At 42.9% G+C, this 19468-nt stretch overlaps 2 protein-coding genes across 3 annotated transcripts in view; one reads left to right on the forward strand and one right to left on the reverse strand.

The window, feature by feature from the left end:
• Positions 1–11040, forward strand: part of wdr33 (WD repeat domain 33) — a 49935-nt gene extending 38895 nt beyond the window's left edge. The window contains exons 15-22 of one of the 2 annotated variants that reach the window (XM_031901696.1): positions 153–305; positions 1080–3029; positions 6589–6682; positions 6910–7327; positions 7846–8009; positions 8774–8863; positions 9833–10039; positions 10439–11033. In XM_031901696.1, the coding sequence (XP_031757556.1) occupies positions 153–305; positions 1080–3029; positions 6589–6682; positions 6910–7327; positions 7846–8009; positions 8774–8863; positions 9833–10039; positions 10439–10638 (3276 nt within the window). In that variant the 3' untranslated portion in view covers positions 10639–11033. Of the gene's footprint in view, positions 1–152; positions 306–1079; positions 3030–6588; positions 6683–6909; positions 7328–7845; positions 8010–8773; positions 8864–9832; positions 10040–10435 lie in introns of both variants that reach the window. The other variant, NM_001375268.1, reaches the window with a different exon arrangement.
• Positions 11041–14833: 3793 nt separating this feature from the next.
• Positions 14834–19455, reverse strand: gpr17 (G protein-coupled receptor 17). The gene is made up of 2 exons (XM_004917860.4): positions 18987–19455; positions 14834–18489 (listed from the first exon to the last, which is right to left on the reverse strand). Exon 2 carries the CDS (start codon positions 18472–18474, stop codon positions 17461–17463), a length of 1014 nt encoding a protein of 337 aa, XP_004917917.1. The 5' UTR covers positions 18475–18489; positions 18987–19455; the 3' UTR covers positions 14834–17460.
• Positions 19456–19468: the final 13 nt, after the last annotated feature.

Genomic DNA, 19468 nt, shown 5'->3' on the forward strand with positions numbered 1-19468 from the left:
CAGTCCTCCCCCATCATTATACTATCAGAATAAGTGTAAGATAAAAAAATATATATATTTTTTTAACTTGGAAAATGCATGCCTTACTTGTAAATATAAACACCTCTGATCATGCAGATTGCTCAGGTTCAGTCTTGCTTTCTCTCCCATAGGCATGGATGCAAAACAAAGTGCCACTAATGCCACCATCAGAAGCCATTCCTGACCGCAAAGAAGAGAACAAATCGGATGAAAAGAAGAAGAACCAGGCAGAGATTGAGCAGGAGATGGCAGCTTTACAATATACCAATCCTCAGCTGCTGGAGGTGATTTGTTTGTCATATTGAAGTTTATAATTGTGGCCCCAGGGTACAGATATTTACATTTTTGGTGCACTTTTTATTTCTCATAATTTTTTTTTACTATTACTTGTTTATGTGCCTTTCTTACTATACTAGCATCAATTGCTTTATACACTACTTTATCTATTGATATAGCACAGTGATCTGTGGAACTTTTGCTTGTATTGACAGGGTATAGAACCCTCCCATTAGACAGCTAACTTCAACTTATTGGGCTTTACAGCAATATTATTGTGGGTTATAAGAAAATAAAGCAAAAAATAAACTCTCCATATTAATTATCAGTGCCACTTTTATTTTTTATTTTTTTTACACTGTCCTCTTATATAGAAAATCATGACAGGGTGCATGAAGCAATACTTTCAGATATTTTCAATCTGATGAGATTTATTAGTCTCTGATTACAGAGCTGGAGAATGCTGTTTTATAATGTACTGTGTAATACCTGCATGTATTTTTTTATATCTATAGCTCACTCGCCTTTCTTAGTATTTTAGTTTTTTTTTTTCCTTTAGGCCCATTTTATCCAAGCAGTTATTTCCCAGTTTTTAGAAGTTTACAATCTACTCTATAGAAAGCACACAGATATCACCACTGGTTTAGGTCAAAGTGGATTCATTTTCATATTTCAGAATTTTTGATAATTACAGTGGTTAATCCAGTAGTTGCTGTAGTGTTTGTTTTTTTCCTGTTTGGATGTCTTCTTTACCATCCTATCTTTCTTTTTTTCTCCTCCAGCAACTAAAGATTGAAAGAATAGCACAGAAGCAAGCTGAGGCACCAGGGCAACTTCAGGGTCTCCCATCTCCTTTGGGTGGACCTCCACATGGGCCATCCACATTCCAGGCTCCAGGACCTCAGCTACAACCAACACAAAGATTCCAGCAGCCCCACCCCACACAGCAAATGCAAATAAATGCGCAACATGGTCCAGCAGGACAGTTTCTTCCACAAGGATCTCAAGCAGCCCCAGGTCCACAAAATTTCATGGCTTCTGGTCCACAGGGGGTGAGATCTCAAGAAATGCACCCTGGAGCCAGTAGACTGCCAGTTCCTCATGGACCAATGGGTACACAAGGTCCTGGGCCACAAAATCAGCTAGGGCCTCAGGGACCTTCAGGGCCTAGGGCTATTCAAGGAATGTCCTCTCACCATAGCATGCAAGGGGCACCTGGTCCTCTTATGGGAGTTACTCCAAGGGAAGGACAGGTACCACATGGACTTCGTGAAAATTCAGGCCCTAATCAAGGCATGACAATAGTACATCCAGCACAAGACATGAGAGGCCCCTCTGGAGCAATGATTGGACATGGGCAAGATATACGGGGCCCAATTGAAATGAGGGGGCCCGCAGATATGCGAGGACCACAGGAAATGAGAGGTCCAGCAGACTTAAGAGGTCCCAATGATATGCGAGGTCCTCAGGATATGAGGGGGGGCCCTGATATGCGAGGCCCTCAAGATTTGCGGGGGCCTCTAGATATGCGCGGTCCTCAGGATATGAGAGGCCCTCCTGATATGCGTGGTCCTCAAGACATGAGGGGTCCCTCTGATATGGGTGGCCCTCAAGATATTAGGGGACCCCTTGATATGCGCGGTCCCCAGGATATTAGGGGCCCATCTGATATGAGAGGCCCACAAGATATGCGGGGCCCCCCAGACATGAGAGGACCCCAGGATATCAGGGGTCCCCCAGATATGAGAGGGCCACCAGATATCAGGGGCCCCACAGACATGCGTGGGCCTCAGGATATGAGAGGACCTCCAGACATGCGTGGACCTCAGGATATGAGGGGTCCCCCAGACATGCGTGGTCCTCAAGATATGAGAGGACCTCCAGACATACGTAGCCTTCAGGATTTGAGAGGACCCATGGACATGCGTGGCCCGCAAAACATGAGGGGTCCAGCTGACATGCGTGGCCCCCAAGATATGAGGGGGATGCCTGATATGAGAGGACCTCCTGACATGCGTGTCCACCAAGATATGCGGGGACCACCTGATATGCGTGGTCCACAAGATATGCGAGGACCACCTGACATGCGTGGTCCTCAAGAAATGCGAGGACATCCAGATATGCGTGGCCCTCAAGATATGCGAGGACCTCCAGATATGCGTGGTCCCCCTGACTTGCGTGGCCCTCCAGATATCAGGGGTCATCCAGAAATGCGTGGACACCCAGATATGCGTGGCCTTCCAGACTTGCGAGGGCCACCAGAAATGCGCGGACCTCATGATTTAAGGGGACCTCCTGACATGCGTGGGCCTCATGATATGAGGGGTCAACCTGAAATGCGTGGTCATCAGGATATTAGGGTTCCCCCTGATATGCGTCATCCGGATATGAGAGGAGGTGGCCCCCAGGAGATGAGAAGACCAAATGATTTGAGAGGATCTCATGATATGCGTGGCCCTCAGAATATGAGGGGCATGCCAGATCTTCATGGACCACAAGATATAAGAACATCCCCTGATCTGCGAAGCCCTCAAGATATAAGAGGTCCTCAGGATATGCGAAATCTACAGGATAGTAGGGGACCTGCTGACATTGGTGGCCCCCAGGATTTAAGAGGCCCTCAACCTGGAAACTCCCAAGGACCTCATAGCCAGCAGAACCCTCCACGAGTACCTCATCCAGCACAACAAAAAGCACCATTACTGGGAGATGGCCCCAGGCCTTTTAATCAGGTAACTGTCTTTAATAAAAACAGGCGATGGATTTAAAAGGTGACAGTTTTTGTTTCTGAATGGAAAACACATGGTAGCCTCTATTATGTGGGGTCTGATAAACGTTTGAAGGCTAGTGCGCTAGAGCTCCAGGACAAAATTAGTTTTAGGTTTATAGATCAATAACACCATATCATATGATAAGGAATTACTTGTAACGCTAAATTATCATGAAGAGCTGATTTTGTAATGATTAGCTTGCCCAGTAAGTTCAGTGTTTTACTGTCACAAACTGGAAGAGTCTTTACACACAATCAAATGTTATTATTTATGCCTATCCAGCATATGCACAATTGAATCCTTTCTTTGCAATAGCGGGCCTCTCCTGTACTACTGCTTTTATGTTAGTGGAGAAGTAGAAACCCATGAATTTGGCAAAAATAAGATCATTCATGTATTAAGGGAGAGTTGCTCCTTGTTATACTCATATGCAAGCCAGCTTATCGTGACAGTGGTAGGTTGTAGGGGAGACTGGTTGTATGTATTTTCTCCCTGAGCTGTCCCAGGGCATTGGCAGTTGTGTCCCAGGGCTCACCTCCAAGCCTTATGCAGGCTACCCGATAGCTTCACACTGGGTGACCCTAGCCTGTAATGTATTACAGATAAGCTGCCAAATTGGTTTGAAGGGCTTGAAATGGCAGCTTAATCTGCCTCTGTATGGCCACCTTTAAAGGAGAAGGATAACAATATATTCTGTAGAAACCATTAACGCACCTGAGTAAACAGCTTTAGAAACTTTCTCCCTTTGCTTAAGATAGCAGCTGCCATTTTAAGTAGCTTCCTGCCTGCAGTCTCTAGCCCTTATAGCTGAAATCACACATTCCTAAGGGAGGGGGAGTGGGTTCTTAGCATTCTGAGGGGAGGGGGGAGCAGGAGAGGGAAGAGAGGAGAGAACTGCACAGACTCTGGCCAAGGGAATTAAGGCTGTTTCTGAGAGAGGAAGTCAGATGCTGGAACATCATCTTTACAAAAAAAGAGACAATAAATCCTGTTTCTCAGACTTATTTAAGTGGGCTTTTGGCAGAGAGCCCAGAAAGTTAACAAGCCACACCTGCACTGAGGTACAACTGTAACTAATAAACTGAACAGGTCTTTTGGGGGAACTTAGACTCACAGCTTAAGGCTGATGGCAGACAAGGCGTATGGCGGATATTTAAGGCAAGCGGAAAATCGCTTGCTGAAAATACTGCCCTACGCCTCCCACATCTGCCTGCACCCAAATGAATGAAATACACTCGGGTGCAGGCACATATATCCGCCCTACGCCTCGTCTGGCATTAACCTAAAGGGCAATTTCACCCGCATTAGCAAAACTGTAATAACGCATAAAACGACCCCAAAACCCGCAGATATGTGCTCAAACTTTAACCTGCCAAATTTAGTAAAATGGAAGTGGTATTTAGGGGGTGTGGTTGCAAAAATGGGCATGGTCAAAAATTCACGCAGCATTTCTTGTCCCTCTTCCCATTTTTCAAATGTTGGGAGGTAAGCATCTCTAGTATATACAGTACATGCTTCAGGAAGGTCCAGGGCACATGGGGAGATATGCAGAATTTTGATGCCTAAAGGACCTCAAATTGAAATGCTTGGACTCTCCTAATGTGCCATAGCTAGAAATTAGTAATTTAAATCTGAAAGTCAATGTATATTGTGTTTGGGACAATGAAGACAGCAGTAATACGAGGAGGAAAGCCATGTAGGCATGGGCACAACATACATTCTCCACAAAGTGTTGAGTTCAATATGTTTGTTTTTTTTTTTCAACGTTATGGTTTTAATTAGAAATTATATAAAACTGGAACCCCACTGCCTCAACTGATTCAGCACTAAAGCAGCAAACATTCTATTGTTATTTGTAATAAAGACAAAACATTTATCTTTTCTCAGGCTTGGGGTTATCCGTGTTTCTCTGTATAATCTCTGTGCAAATGCAGCAAATTAAACCAGTTAGACAGCAAATGACATAAGGTAGAATGCACAGGTATCCAGCTGCAAGGAGCACAATATGCCAGGTCTAAATATGCCAAAATCTAAGGGGAACTCAGCAGCTCACAAATTTTTATTGGGTTTTAATGAAATGTATTGCCCTGTTTCTTGTCAAGTTGGTGTTCATTTAAATACCTATGATGTAGAACTGGCATAGTGGGGCAACTAATAGGTATTTCTGCCTGACAACTACAGGTAAAGACTGTACAACAAGCATGGACGTGGGCCCTTATGTTAGCTTTAAAAGGAAAACATTGTGTGTATCACTGTGACACATACTTGTGGTGTTTTTGCCTCAGTTGGAAAAGCAAGTCTTTTGCTTTTGCTTTATTTAATAAAAAGTGCAAAGTTTGCTCCAGGCATAGCAGTGAGCAGGTAGCATTTATTGGTCATCTGTTTCAAACCATCTTATTGGTTGCTATGGGTAACTACTTGAGCAAACCTTATGCCTTTTATCCCACATGGGGCTAGTGTTCTAACACAATAATAGCTCTCAGGGAAATGGCAAATTGCCACAGATTGCTCCCTGTTGAATTCAGTGGCAGTCAGTTAGACCTGAGGATCTTCTCATTGGTCAAAGGAATTTCCAAGAGTCAGCTGCCTGGCCTGTGTCTGTTTTTTGCAAGGAACTGCTATTGGAATCAATAGGACATTTTGTTGCCAGTCTAATGCTGGGGATATGATTTATCCCTTGGTACAGAGTGCTCATAAAAGACACTAATTGCAACTACACACCAGGAAAAGTTGTCTCATTACAAATGTAGGCTATGAAAGCTTCTTCTTGCTGTAATAAGTATCATAGGAGTCAGGCATAAAGAATAGCAACGGTGTCCCAAACAGAAACAGAATGCATATGGCACAAAAGATGGCACAAAAGTTTGCTATGAATTCTCCACTAGTAACCTTGATGAATTTATAGGTGTTTCCTGGAGAACTGGAATCCTACAGGTTAGATACATCCAAAGGATTTGTATTTACACTTTGCAGCACAGAATTTTCCCATAAGGTCAAATAAAAAGTACATCATTTTCTACCTCTGCTGCCCTTTAGGGCAAAGACACGCGGGGCGATTAGTTGCCGCAACTTTTTAAAAAGTCGTGGCGAGTAATCCGTGTGACGAAAATGTGCACGTGATTTGTCACAGCGACGTTATGACTCTGTATGGGTGCAAACTCTCCGTGATTAGTCGCCGTAACTGCGTTAATTAAAAGTCTCGCCGACTAACCGCCCCGTGTGTCTTCGCCCTTATTGGCTTGTACTAGTGGCAAACATGACCTACCACAAGAAGGCCTGCAGCACAGCCGCTATTACTGCTGCAAGTAGGAGTATCCCTACATGTGTCACTTTATAAATAAAGATTCGTTGCTGTATTCCTGACATTGCTCATATATTCATGCTTCAGATTATGTATTTGCGCATATAGATTTCTGTGATTCACTTCAAAAATCGATGCTTTGCTTTTCTAGGGCATAACACTTAGTTTTCAGTCAATAATACAGTAAATCATCATAGTAAGCTTTTGTTTGCTGTGCAGGGTGGAAAAGGTCAAGCCCCACCTCCTCTGATCCCTGGCCTAGGATCCCAGAGTTCACAAGGACGTGGCCATCAAGGACCAAGCCCCAACAAAGGTACCATCTTCTACTTTTTATTTTGTTTCTCTAGCTGCCATCATAAATAGTTCAAATGAATATAGCTACAGCCACATGCATAGCACTACATAGCACTTACTCCACAATGCACATTTTGTTGTAAATCTTGGGAACCATGTTGTGTCCACAGCCTTTTAAAGGGTATCTTGTTTCATGAATACATGATATCATTATTACAATAGGATTTTTCATGTATGTTTGTATAGGTGATATGCGTGGTCCTCCAAACCATCAGTTAGGCTCGCAGCCAGAACGCAGACGTGAGCCAAGCCCTGGCCGTGCTCCGTTCCTTGGTGGACAAGAGTGGAGTGATTCCCGGAACAACAGAGGACCTTCTGACAGACGGGGCCCTCCTTCTGATTCTCTTGATAGGCCAGATGATTTTCCTCCAGACGATCGGTATGGTCCACGAGGGCGTGAATTTGACGGAAGAGGTGGAGGTTCTTCCTCTCAGGATGACAAGTGGAGGCGTGGAGCATCTGGTACACAGTTTCCCCCTAACCACAGAGATTTTCCAGACAGAGAGAACAGGGATTCAAACCGCTGGGAGGGTAGAAGGCATTCAGAGGAGAGATATCCCAGAGAATCTGAGGATGTGAGGTTACGAGGACAAAGAGATGAAGTGTAAGTGAATTTCTGTCTTTCAAGCCTTGACCATAACCTTCTTAAAACACATTTAGAAATGAGTGTATTAAAATCAATGTCCCCTGTGATCATTTTGCGCCATCATGCAGCACTTTGAATAATGCCTCAGAACTTACAGAAGCCACTAACAAACACCCAACAGCACAACATATAGGCAACTTACAAGGGACCTGGTGGCAGAGAGACCCACAAATCATCCGTTTAAAAGTTCAATAGTGCAATTACATTTAGGGTTTTGTCTGCAAATATTACTGGCACATTGCTTTTATTTATAGATATGTAACCAACCAATAGAAAATCTCCATGCATTAGCCAACCTCATCAAATGCTGCAAGTGAGTTTGGCCACACAATGAAAACACTAAAATAACTAACTAAAAACACGTCCCCTCGTGGGAGGCTAAATTGCACTAGGGATTGTTAAACACGTGATGGAGAAGTTGCTTAGTTCAAATTCTGTGGAAATTTTTCAGGTTCTCATAAAATCCATTTTGTTAGTTTTCACAGGGCTGGTCCACAGAGGCGCGAAGGGCGTGGCTCCCGTGGGAGGGAAGGGTTTCCTAACCCTGAGGAATTTGGTCCTGATGATAAATTTGATTCCAAGGATGAACCATTAAGAGGCAGAGATGGAGGCAGAGGGCGTGGCCGAGGCTCCCAAAGGGGTGTGTATGCAACGATTTGGAGAGCTTGCTTTGACTTTACACACGTGAGGCACATGACAGAATGTGAAGTAAAAAGCACTCGGGATATTCTACTTGCATAATTACAGCCTTTTTTTTTTAATAAAAATATTTTATATATATATATATATTTTTTTTTTTTTTTTTTTAAATCAAACATTAAGGGGCAGATTTATCAACATGTGAGATTAACGCTTAATACATAAAAACTCACCGACACTATCCATTCCTATCAGATTTTTAGAATTACTGTTTAATTTATGGCTGTTTCTATAGAGCTTTACTAAAGCTATGTGAATTTGTTTCCATCCATTTAACTGGATTTATATGAAGTCCAGCCATAAATGCCAGTATAACTCTGGTGTGCAGACTTAGCAGTAGGTATATCAGACCTTTAAACCTTTAGCAGTGTTTTTTTGTTTTTTTTTTCAAAACCACACTAAGAATTGGATTTAAAAGCATCACTAAAAGTTGCTGGGCCCAACAGCTAATTCAATTTATGGCCCCATATTTTTTGGATTATATTTCATTTTACAAAAATATACTGAATGAATCAGCCAGGGCTTCCCCTCCTGCGCTTACTAACTGGAATGCAGAGTTCTAGCAATGCTGTATATAGTTATAGCAGCTGTTACAACCACTTGTGGTGCAGGTTTGACTGCCTCACCAGAGGTAAGGGGCCAGATTTAGCAGTTACTGGGAAAATTGCATGAGTTTGGTTCTAACAAAAAAAATATTCTTGGCAGAAGGGAGAAAAGGCCTGCTTCCTACCCCAGAACAGTTCTCTGGATCAGAGCGAGGACCTAACCATCAGTCCCGAGAATCAAGAGAAGGAGGTAGGTAGTTTCCTTAATATCCCTTTCAGCTGCAGTCAAAATTACAGGTTTTAGCAGGCATCAGGTAGCAGAATTGCAACTATCTCCTTGTGTTATCCTTTCAAAATAAATAAATAAACCCTAAAGATAAATACATCTAAAAATGCCATATTTTATATACTTATCTGGCTGCACTATGATATATAGATTCCTATCTTTAATCTTGTTAGCAGTGTCATTGACATTGTACATGCTCAGTGAGCTCTGGGCAGCTGCTGAGAAGCTGAGCTTAGGGTCAACACAAATTATCACAAAGAAAATGAGGTTTTCCTGTCATATAAGGTGATACTACAGGCTGATTATTAAATTCTGCTGCTAATTGCACTGTTTTCAAAGCTGCCATATAATGTAAGTACTATTCAGTCTTATACTGTTAACATTTCTATTCTATATATACAGTATATTGTGAGTGGGCCCCTAAGCTCAGGTAGACAGCAGCACAAAGCATGTGCAGGGAATTGGCAGAAAAGAAGATGGGGGGCTACTGGGGCATCTTTGGGGGCACAGATCTTCTCTGCTACAGGGCTCTGATTGCCTTGGGCTGGTACAGAAGCCCAAAACATAATGTACAATATTTATAGCCTATTTCTTTAGTTATGTTTTAGTTCTCCTTTTAAGGGAACCTAAAAAAATGGTGGGAAATCCAGGAAAGTATAAAATCTGCTAAATGTGATAAAGAAACTCGAGCTGTAAGTATGCAAAGGATATAAGCACTTGCAGGACCCAGGCCCATCCAGTGAAATCCCTGAGCACAGTAATTTATTATTTAAAGTTCAATACAAAACAGACCAATCACTAATTTGATTGACTGTAGTACAAATGCTGTTTCCATACTTTAGTGTATATTCAGTAGTTTAAACCCTATATCAGGCAATTCAAGTTATTGTTGTCTGTGTGCATCTGTCTTATTGTTAATCCATCTTTCCTCAGGACCCGATCACTTTCCCAGCAGTCCTCGCCGTGACATTCCAACTCCTGATGGTCATTCCCCAGCCAGCAGGGAGCGATCTTCCTCATTGCAGGGCATGGACATGGCTTCCTTACCTCCACGCAAAAGGCCCTGGCATGATGGCCCTGGTACACCTGACCAGAGGGATGTGGACACAGCTGGGGGGCCAACGGAAGAACCTGTAAAAGGTGAGCATGACCGAACACCAGAAAATTATACACATGGTCTTCTGATGCAATCAAAATTAAATTCTTTCATGCTGTTCGGAATTTTAAAATAATGAAGCACTAGAGTTGAAGCCCCAGTGCAAAATATTAGCGTGGGGGCCTGCAATGCTTACAACACACAGTGCAGAAATCTCAGTCCTGTTTATAGGGTTTATATAGATGGAAAGAAGCTGACAGCCAGGTACCTTCCAACATCCTGTACCCTCTGTGAAAGCAAAGTTGTTATATCTCAAGCCTGACCCTAAAAATAGATATCAGATTACATAACATATTTTGTAATATAAATGAAATTTGGAGTAGAAATGCAAATATGAAAGGTATAAGGCAGACCTTTAACCAGTTCTTTGCTTTTTACAGCAGCCCGTGAGAGCTCAGGCCCTTCATCAAGGTCCCAACGGCCAAGCCGCTCTAGCTCCCAGGAGCAGGAAGAGGGTTCCGCTAGGAGTACACGTGGAGCAGGAAGCTGGGGAAGAGGGGGCTCTGGAACGAACTCCAGTCAGTCATGGAGAGGAGGTCCTAGGGGAAGTGGCAGCAGTGGCGGAGGTGGGAGGAGTCGGTAGGAATTACTTAATTCAGTGCAGTGACTCTCTCCTTCTCTGTCTCAAAGTCCATATTGGACCAAACTTATTGTGACTTTTAAACGGGACGCTACAACAGTGTCCGTTACTAAGGGGAGCCTCTGTTGTTGGAGCTGTGTGACCTTGCACAGTAGCTGGATGCACTGAAACTTATGTCTGTCAAGCAAAGATGCAAAGCCTCATGGAAAACTATCAGAAACCAACACAATGGGTTTCCCATGTTTCTGTTATGTACTTTCACTCTCTTGTTGGAGTTGGCATACTCCCCTTTCCACCCCGTCCCAGCATAAAAATGGATATTTCTATGTGTACAGTTTGTCAAGAAATGAGTTGTTTTTGTATGCAATGCAGAATGTAATTTGAGCAAGAAATAACAATGAAAAAGAAAGCTGCCTAATCTTATTTCATTTTCTGCATAAGAGTAGTCCACTGGGTTCTGTATGTGTCTGTACACGTCGGCAACATTGTATTCATCTGCGCAAGCAATGGTGCGTGCAGCCTCACACATCCGCAGTGATGTAAGTAAGTACAGCCAATGTGACATACATCTCATAGTATAATACGTACCCACATGTTCTTTTGTGGCTCTTTATTGGCAAAAATGTTTTGTAAAGTGATAACTGGGATATAAAGCACAAGTTGGGCAGGGCACCAAAATAATAAGCAGCAGGGCCCCTTCTGATTTCTAATGCTAACATCGCCATTACGCGTGTCGGCATTTCTTTTCCTCTTCTCTTTACAGTGTCTGTATCATTCAGTACTGTAGGGAGCACATGACCAAAGATGTCATCGGTGGGGGCATGGGATGGGAATAAACTCGCCAGTTTTTCAGCCTGTTATTTCTGTCTTCTGCCTTCCAGCTTAAATCTGCCAATCCCAAATCTTTTTGTATAGAAACTCAAATGAATGACATACATGTTACCATTATTAATCCTATAAAATCAGGTATTGAGCTTTTATTTCTTTTCTATGCCCCAGAATCCTCTCTGCTCTGGATTATTTTAACTCAGTTATTATAGTTATGCTATCTAGTCACATTCTGTTTGGTTGGTTTGTAATACCCATAGTAATTGGAAACTGAGTCTTTCTATCATGTTCTAATAATAGTTATTTACCAGCTTCATCGAGGTTGGTCAATGATAATTTGCTGCACATCTCTCTGTAGGTAAAAGGGGTATTTTCCTGCAGAATAAGTTATGTCTCTGCCTGTTTACTTCCTGCTCTGTCACAGAATGAAACCATGTGAAGGTTTTGCACTTGCAGATATTCCATTAACTGCTTTTGTAGTGAAAATAATGGGTATCCCTTATCCTCAGGTCTCTGCAACTCAGCATATGTGTCAGCGAGGGGTTTGTTTACTGCAGTATTAATGATTCCTTTTCATTGATCCACCAATTTTGCTTTCTTAGTGGAGGACACAGATTACCTTCTTCACTCTTGCATCTTTCCTAGCCTTCATGTAAGTCACCAATATATTCATCTTCCTTTATAGACCACGGCAGCTGCAGCCACGCTGTTAAACTTGTAAATGCAGATTTTTTTTTTTATTTTTTTTTATAAAGAAAATCACTTTTATTAAGCACCGCTCTCTAGTCTTATACCAGGGTCAGCAATCCTGCTGTTATGCGTGCACCAGTTTAATGGCCCACATGTACTAAATTGTGCACCTACCTGTATATTTGACAACTGTACAGTTACAAAAGCATATACACTGGTGTCATGCTAGCACAATTCTTATCATGGATAGTTGGCATTTGGTGACCCTGTGACACTGCTGCTTGATTATACACAGCTATAGGTTTGGTAAAACCTTTGCTTCGAAATTGCAAGTTAATACCTCCTTTGGCATGGCAAACATGAAAACTATATGTTCCCCATGGAGACTGGATGAGGCACATCCCATTATGTTGCCTTTAGCAGAATGAGTTCAGTCCCGCTTGCTGTGCTGATGCTTTTCTGAAACTAAAGTGAAGCAGCTGCCGTTCTGTTTGACCTTAGGTATAATACCTTTCCTGCTTTTCAACACTGTCTGTAGTCTATTAAACGGGGTTGTTCACCTTTGAATTAACTTTAAGTATGATGTAGAGAGTGATATTCTGAGACAATTTGTTACTGTTTTTTAGTTCTTTCATTTTCAGTTCAGCAGTTTGGAGTTTCAGAAGCTATTTGGTTGCTAGGATCCAAGTTACCTTAGCTACCAGGTGGTTTGGATGGAGACTAGTATATGAATAGGAGCGGGCTTGAATAGTAAAGAAAATTACAAAAAGTCACAGAGCAATAGTTTTTTGGCTGCTGGCGTCAGTGACAAATTGCAAGAGAAAATAACTAAAAAAACTATACCAAATAAATAATGAAGACCAATTAAAAGTTGCCTAGAATTGGCCATTCTATAACTTACTATAAGTTAACTTAAAGGTGGACCACCCCTTTAAGGATCTACGCTGTCCCCAAGGCTTGTAGCACCCTGTGTGGCAGCCATAAGAGGCGCTGTGCTATAGACTGGCCCACACCATGCTCATGTCAAAGCTTTGCCCTCAGCGGATCCGCCCCCCATAATTCAGAATATTCAGTACTAGACAGAGCACATGTGGCTGATTTGCGGGTCGCTGTCCTGAAAGACAAAATAACCCCCCCCTTGTGACATGAACTTCCATAAATAAATCTACTTATTTATCCATGACTAGGGCTGCCAACTTTTCCTGGCTTCCAATATTTTTCTTTCTTCCCTTTTTACTGGCCAGTTCCGGCGGCCACTTGGTAACGTTCCGGCCACTTGGTAACGTTCCGGCCACTTGGTAACGTTCCGGCCAGTTGGCACTTTCACTGACTGAAAGGAAAACATGATACTTGATGAACCATTTCCCAACGTTCTTTAGGCCCATAGTAATGCATCCCCCTCCCTCAACTTGTTCCACTGAGAAGTGCTTGGTTCTGGAACCTTAGTGCCTCTGCTTTCCCTAAATGGCTGCTGCACAGTCTCTGGGAAATAGAGGGACTTCAAGTCCCAGAATTCTTCACTTTGCAGTGGAACAAGGTGAGGGAGAAGTTGCATGAGTGCTGTTAGCCTACATGGCAGGGTCTCACATTAGGGTGCAGCGTGAAGGGATTGGGGTGCCAGTGAAGCCAATAAGGGCAATGCAGAAAATAATTTGTCCTACCCTTGGAAAGAACTCATTAAGTAATGGCTGTGCTAAGTGGCATATGGATAAGCTGAAGCTACTGGGATATTCATCTAGTAAAGCTGCTGTTTCAGTTGTGGCCCCTGCAACTTTATGGGCCCTTGGGAGGCGGCACCACGAGTCATTGTTAGGTTAATTAGTAAACCATTTGACCCCCAAACTTTATCACAAATTAAAATGATAACAGTCAGAGACCCAGCCAGACATTTCCTGTTAAATATAGGGGTGGAGCTGACGAGGAGGGGCACCCTTCTGCTTCCTGCACAACTGCCAGTTGGAGAGGGAAGGGGATGGTGGGAAATCTGGTGCTTAGGACAGCACTGATAATAGTAAAGGAAGCTGGGTCTAGGGGGACAAAAAAAATAAATCTGGCCCTGCCCACAGCGCTGAGATACATGAGTGTTGGCACAACTCTGCACTCTCATAATACATATATTTATACAGATTGTATATAATACATAAATTTATACAGGCATTGACCTGTCCTCAAGTGGCAGCAAAAAGCCTCCCCTGGGGTCAAATATATTGGGCCAAATGGTTGGTTCTATAACCAGAAATGATGCTGTTTTAGTGAAGAAGCAACTCTGCATCTTGCATTGGATACACCCCATCTGTGCCCCCTGTGTCTGCTCAGCTTTAGAGCGATCCTGATCACAAACCATTTTCTAGTCTTGAGCAGATAGATTTAGTATTGCTGGACCTGGGGAAGAAGGATTGTGAGCTGCTGTGTCTGATTTATGAAACTATTCCTGAGTGCTGAATGGCTGAACAGATTTATCCCAGCCAATGCCGCTGCACCGAGCAGTCACACACTGTTGTGTTTCATTAATGGGACACTTGGCAAATTGTTCTCTCGCTCCAACAAACTGTTCCATGAAAAGGCTTCTGTCCCAGAAATAATGGGCCCCTCGCTCTTAGCTTATGAACACATCTAATGATCCTGAAACGTATTCTTTAACTGATATAGCAGGCGATACAGGGAGACTCGTGGCAACACAAACAGGCGAGTAGATCAATGCATTTAATAAATCAAGTTAAACATTGGACAGAGATATATTTATGCAAGGAGACTATTAAGTAAATCAATGAAACATTGAGTAAGAAAAGTATATAAAAACCAGTAATTAAATGCTAGGGATACGAGGGATAAAGCAGTTTTATAAATGTACTATTTGTTTGTGAAATGACCTGGGGCTGATTAAAGGAGAAGTAAACTTTTCTAGTAAATATAGTGGCCCTGCCAGAGCCACACCCACCATACTTTGCTCAGTTACAGGGGAGCAGGGTGCCTGCAGGAGCCCAACGTTTAGTTCTCTATTAATTACTGAAAAACTGTGTAGAATCAGGCAAATTATGTATTTATTGCTCACATTAGAGATATTTAAAGGGATTTATTTTATAAAATGCACCAGTCAGTAGCACTGCTCTAGCACAATCCTGCATTGAAATCCGTTTTTCAGAGCTTTGATAAACATTTACTCTTTTTACTGCTGCGCCCAATCAGCAAAACAATGGGAAGGGAGCAAGATAGCAGCTCCCTGCCCCCTGTATTGTTAAACATGCCCTGTGCCCCACCTAGTGGTAGGTATGAGAATAAAACTAAATAGTAAAACAGCAAAGTTGTTCATGACTCCTTCAGTTACACTGAGTGGGAGAAACAGTAGGTTATGTAAAGCAGAGAACGTAATGTGCAGCGCAGGCTCAGACTCACTGCTACGGCTGCCTACACATCAATATTACAGCTAATAAAAACAATACAATAAAAAATCAGTTGTTTGTGTTGTGTTTATATTTGGGTTTGTACAGGCAACCCATTAAGATTAGGGATTATATAAGAATCCCTTAAAATGCAAAGAACCAATAGTTTTCTTGGCTCCCAATGCAAAGAGAAGGCAGTTTGGGGCACTGGAGGCCATAACCAGGGAAAGGGCAAAGTTGCAACTTCTCTCCATACAGTGCCCACTGTGCTTCCTTTAAACCTTATCGTCTCTACATGATCTGTTCTTATGAATGGGATTGTTTGAAATAAGCAGAAACCCCTAAACCAACACTTTTTACCCAATCCATCAAATAAGGAAGAACAGAATTTAAAAAAAAAAAAGTTGCCTGCGTTTGCTGCTATAGAGAATAAATGATAGAAATAAATTAATAAATAAAAATTCCCTTTTCAATAAAGAATATCAGAATAGTAAATGTATGTAACACCTGGGTAACCCAGTGAGTATGTACAGTCTGTAGAGCCCCGTTACAGGGATCGGCAGAAACAACACCACCTCCATACAATATGATGACAAATATAACCATCAAGTTTGTGCCTTGTACTATTAGTGCTATTCCACTTTTTAATGGGTCGACTTCAAGATAGTTAGGCTAAGCCCATTGTCCTAATATATTTTTTTACAACACAGAGTCACTTAATGAAGAGGATGGCATGAAATACAGGGGGTAACACAACACAGGCTATGCCATGAGTGCAACTGCACGAATCTACTTTATTGCAGTTTAGCTTCTCACATTGTGACTATAAGGGAGTTAAGCCTTCCTAATACTTCATTATTAGAAATGAATGACCAACAGCTGATCCAACAGAATCAGAGATGATGACTATGACCAGGGGATCCATGGCTAAACCTGCTGGCGCATGTGTCTCTATGCTGAAGTCGGCCATTATATGTGCCCCCATGCTTCTCAAGATTGTCCCAATCAAATTCTAAATGATCATTGCCATAGAACATCCATGTGAGTGGCTCCTACACCCTGATATATTCTCTAGCACAGCATGGTTCAGCTATTTTCATGTTGGGCCAATTACTAGCTATGCTACATGCTCAGGGGCCAGATACTAATAAAGTGATTATGTCACCCACAGAGGTCAATTTAGCTTCTGAGTGGTGGATTGAGGGCCATTCTTAGAGGTCTCTTGCAGCCCTCTGTCTGGGCAGCCCTGCTGTAGAACATTTAACCATAACATAATTATTACTCTGCTAACTTTATTATGTCCATACCTACTGGCCAACTGCTCTAACTCCCACGCCTTTAACCTGTTACTAATGGTGCCTAAACACCACTCACCTGAGAAGCCACCATGTGACACCAGCAGCAGAGAACTGCAGAAAGATATCTGTATGGGTGTCACTCGTCCATCAATAAGTCCTATTGCAAGTGATTTCCAGCTAAAGGGTTTCCTACTCACCAGTCTTTAACCTTTCCTTCTTCCAACCCAAATACAGTCACCATCTTGTGCTTCCTTCTACCCCATCCCTATACATTCCCACTTACCAATCTCCGCCAACCTATTTTAATTCTAATACATTCTTCTTCTTCTTCTGACAAAGTTCTCTCTCCGCATGTTTCTATTGTTTTCTACATCTATAATCCTAGGGGTGCACTGAATCCAGGATTTGGCTGATCCATATTATTTAAATATGATCATATATTTTATATTATTCAGAAATGGAGGTATTCTGTGTAAATAAAGATATATATATATTTGAAGACCTCATTTGTCTCATTTCAGCAGGAAAATCCTACGTATTCTATTTTATCTTATTTCTATGCTGTAAGCCTATGGGTTTGGCAGTATCAATCCAGTTTGTCTCCCGATTACCCATCACTCCTGAGAATGTCACACTTCTGTCTTTGCACTGAGAGAACTATCCTCTGTCTTTCCCTCCCTGCTCCTGGCTGCATCAGGGCCCTTGTTCCTGCAGGGCAGAGCTTCCCGGAATTTCTTGACAGCGAAGAAATAGACTAAAGGATCCAGAGCAGCATTCAATGTGCTGAGGCAGGAGGTGAAGCGATTGGCTAGTGCCAGTCCTTGCCTCAAACTGCAAGATGACATTGGAGCTTGAGCCTCACCTCCAGGCATCAGCACATGGTAGAGAGCTCGGCTAAGGTGGTATGGAACAAAACAGATGAGGAATATTGTAAGAACCAACAAAACCATCTTTACTGCCCGCTCTTTAGGCTTTCGGTCACCCCCATTCCTTAGGCGCTTGAGAATGAGCCCATAACAAGTGACTGTACCCAAGAAAGGGATGGCGAAGGCAGCACTAAGTGATGACAATGCCCTCAAAGATGGGGTTTCACGATATAGAAGGCGGCAAGCTCTATCATCTGTTGCATGTCCATTGCCAATCAGAAGAGGGGCTGTGGCAAAAGCCACAATTACCCAAAGAAAGCCACAAGTCACATGTGCATGAAGAGGCCGTCGAATCTTAACAGAGTTGAGTGGGTGCACAATGGCCAGATACCTGTCAATGCTGATCCCTGCCAGGAAATAGAGGCTGGCATACATATTTAGGTAGAAGACAAAGGCAGACAGTCTGCAGGGCAATGCTCCAAAGGGCCAGCTGTTGCTTGAGAGATGATAGAAGAGCCTGGTAGGGAGGCTGAGGAGCAGAAAGAGATCAGAGATGGCAAGGTGGAGGAGGAAGATGTCAGAGGGTGACCGCTGCTGTCGATCTTGAATGAAGAGTGAGAGGGCCAGGATGTTTCCCAGGCCGCCCACCAGCAGCCCCAGGAAGTAGCACAAGGAGAGAAGGGCATTTTCCAGGGAGGTCTCACGTACACAGGTATCCACCCAAACCAAGCTTGTGGCATTCACAGGCAGTGCAAGTTCTGCCCCCATCACCGACATCTTCCTTCCTATAAACTGATCCGAGAGAAGAAAGTGCAATCAGTGTCTCTTGAGTTCAATCAGAAACTCCCATTATACATTTAAATGCAGATTCCAATTATTTATTCTTACTGGAACATATTCCTGGTTCCTTTGTGATTGTTTGTAACCATATTTCTGGGACTATAATTAATCAATCTATAATCAATGCAGGAAGCTTTTATAGTTTCTATAGTTAACTGGAAAAGTGCTTGGGAGCACTGGCTGCAGTAACGTTTATGTCAAGTTCCCCTTTAAAGTGCCCTTGGGTCAAAAGGTGCAGTGGCTCAGCCATTTGTCCTGCACCATAACCTTAAAAAACTTTTTCTACTGCAAGTGAACTCATGATCAGTGTTGGCTTAATGGGAGCTCTTTATAAAGGGCAAAAGCGCTCATGTAGCTCAAACCTTGCCCATGTGTCCATGTGCATCACATAAATAAATCAGTACACACACACATCGGAAGAAAATGAGTGGCTGGAATGTTCTACTTACATGGCGTGCTGCAGATGTGCCCAACCTCTGTCTGTCTGTCTCCGCTAGTGGTTTGTCCTTGTGCGCTCCCAGAGTCTCAGCTCCTCTCTCCTTTGCTCCTGTTGGCTCCAAGATTTTAAAGAAGGAAATGTGATGGTGACATGGGGGAATGGCCAGGGCTCATCCACAAGGGGGGGGTTCCCTACATTCCTGTCCTCTAATTCACACTGGCCACCCCTCCTCCCCAGGACAGGGGAACACAGCAGCAGACTTTGTAGGACAAAGAGAGGAGTGTGGCTCTGGGGAGGAAGAGTTCTCTGTTGCCATGGTAGCATGGGGTACATGTTAATGGGGTTATGACTCTTTGTGAAGAGAGAATATCATCTCTTGTGTGACATTGGGCATAATCAGCCTTCATCACACAGGGCCTTCCATCTGCCGGCCTCAAACACACTCATTCTTCTTCTTCTTCCCCTGGCCAGTGCAGCTGCGGGACCTTTGTC

The sequence above is a fragment of the Xenopus tropicalis genome, chromosome 5, assembly GCF_000004195.4.
Source record: "Xenopus tropicalis strain Nigerian chromosome 5, UCB_Xtro_10.0, whole genome shotgun sequence".
Taxonomy (NCBI): domain Eukaryota; kingdom Metazoa; phylum Chordata; class Amphibia; order Anura; family Pipidae; genus Xenopus; species Xenopus tropicalis.

What these genes read in the sequence shown, in the direction of transcription:
- gpr17 (XM_004917860.4), bottom strand. Translation starts at nt 18,474, where the DNA reads ATGTCGGTGATGGGGGCAGAACTTGCACTGCCTGTGAATGCCACAAGC.